Below are 1,206 nucleotides of genomic sequence, written 5' to 3'. Positions count from 1 at the left end.
AGCAAAAATACTAATTCCATTGGCAAATCATCTCATTTACCTACTTAAATTAAGTGTAAATTCACTTAATTTAAGACATTTTTACTTATTTCTAGATCATTTTTCCAGTGTAATAAAATAAAAATAAAAAATCATTATTTGGAGCCCTAAAAAATATACTTCCGGATGTCCAACTTTTGTTATCGTTGTCTGCAGCCGTTTCTAGCCTGCTAAAATGGTGGTGAGTGACAAAGCGCTTTAGCTTTGACGTTGCATTGTTACTCTAAGGGTCGATCAAAAGCACCAAACAAATATCCCGGATGCAGGAGAAAATCTGAATCATTCTTCTACATTTAGACTCTCTTTACATGTAAAAATTTAACCCACTGTCAAACATGGCAGGATAGGAAATAAAATATACATAAGGGTTGCATTGATTATCTTTGTTTCCTGTATGTTTGCAGCCAAAATCGGGTCTGTCTCTTGAGTACCAGATGAAACGGACCAACTCGGAGCGCCACGTCACCCAGAGCATCTTGTCCGTCATCGGGGAGTGCGTGGACCACTTTGGGCCTGGCTGTGTGGGGGTGCAGAAGATTCTCAACGCTCGCTGCCCTCTGGTTCGATTCGCCCACCAGCCCTCTGGCTTTCAGTGCGACCTGACGGCCAACAACAGGTAACAGCAGGAAGACGCCGCCCACTGGCTGCACCGTGCTGTGATGACTAGTTCAGGTTTATGGATTGAGTTATTGTTGTAAACGAAGAAAACATTTAGTAAATTGAAATATAATGATGCAAAAATTAAATTAAACTTTCTAGAAACTTTTAACAAAGAAAAGCTTTTAAGTCAGTTTTTCTCTTTTTTTGTTTAATTGTTTTACTTTTGATTTTAAGATTTTTTTTTTATTTATATTTTCAGATTGTATTTTTTTTTAAAAGTTATTTAAAGATTTTATATTTTCTAATCAGTTTTTGAAAGATTTTTCTGCAGATTTTGTATTTTCGACACTGCATTTCCCAGATCACGTTCTCTTCTCTTCTGGGGACAGCCTGTCCTCTGGAGTGAGGAGTGAACATGCATTTCTGTTGGTCTGTATTAGGCTTGTCCCCAGCTTAAATACATGCTCGGATAGGCTGGTATCGGCCAGTATCGGTATTGGATCGGAAGTCCAAAAACCTGGATCGGGACATCTCTAGTCTGTATTAACATTAGCGACAGCATCTTTA

At 38.2% G+C, this 1,206-nt stretch overlaps 1 protein-coding gene across 1 annotated transcript in view; it reads left to right on the top strand.

Moving 5' to 3' along the window:
- mtpap (mitochondrial poly(A) polymerase) overlaps positions 1 to 1,206 on the top strand; it is a 31,560-nt gene that overhangs the window by 11,373 nt on the left and 18,981 nt on the right. Inside the window, exon 5 of the mRNA XM_015375526.1 lies at positions 444 to 655. Within this exon, the coding sequence (XP_015231012.1) occupies positions 444 to 655 (212 nt within the window). The remainder of the gene's footprint in view (positions 1 to 443; positions 656 to 1,206) is intronic.

This window comes from Cyprinodon variegatus, unplaced genomic scaffold, assembly GCF_000732505.1.
Source record: "Cyprinodon variegatus isolate N-32 unplaced genomic scaffold, C_variegatus-1.0 Scaffold120, whole genome shotgun sequence".
NCBI lineage: Eukaryota > Metazoa > Chordata > Actinopteri > Cyprinodontiformes > Cyprinodontidae > Cyprinodon > Cyprinodon variegatus.
Note: the sequence above shows the minus strand (reverse complement) of the source record. Positions and strands in the feature narration are given on the sequence as shown.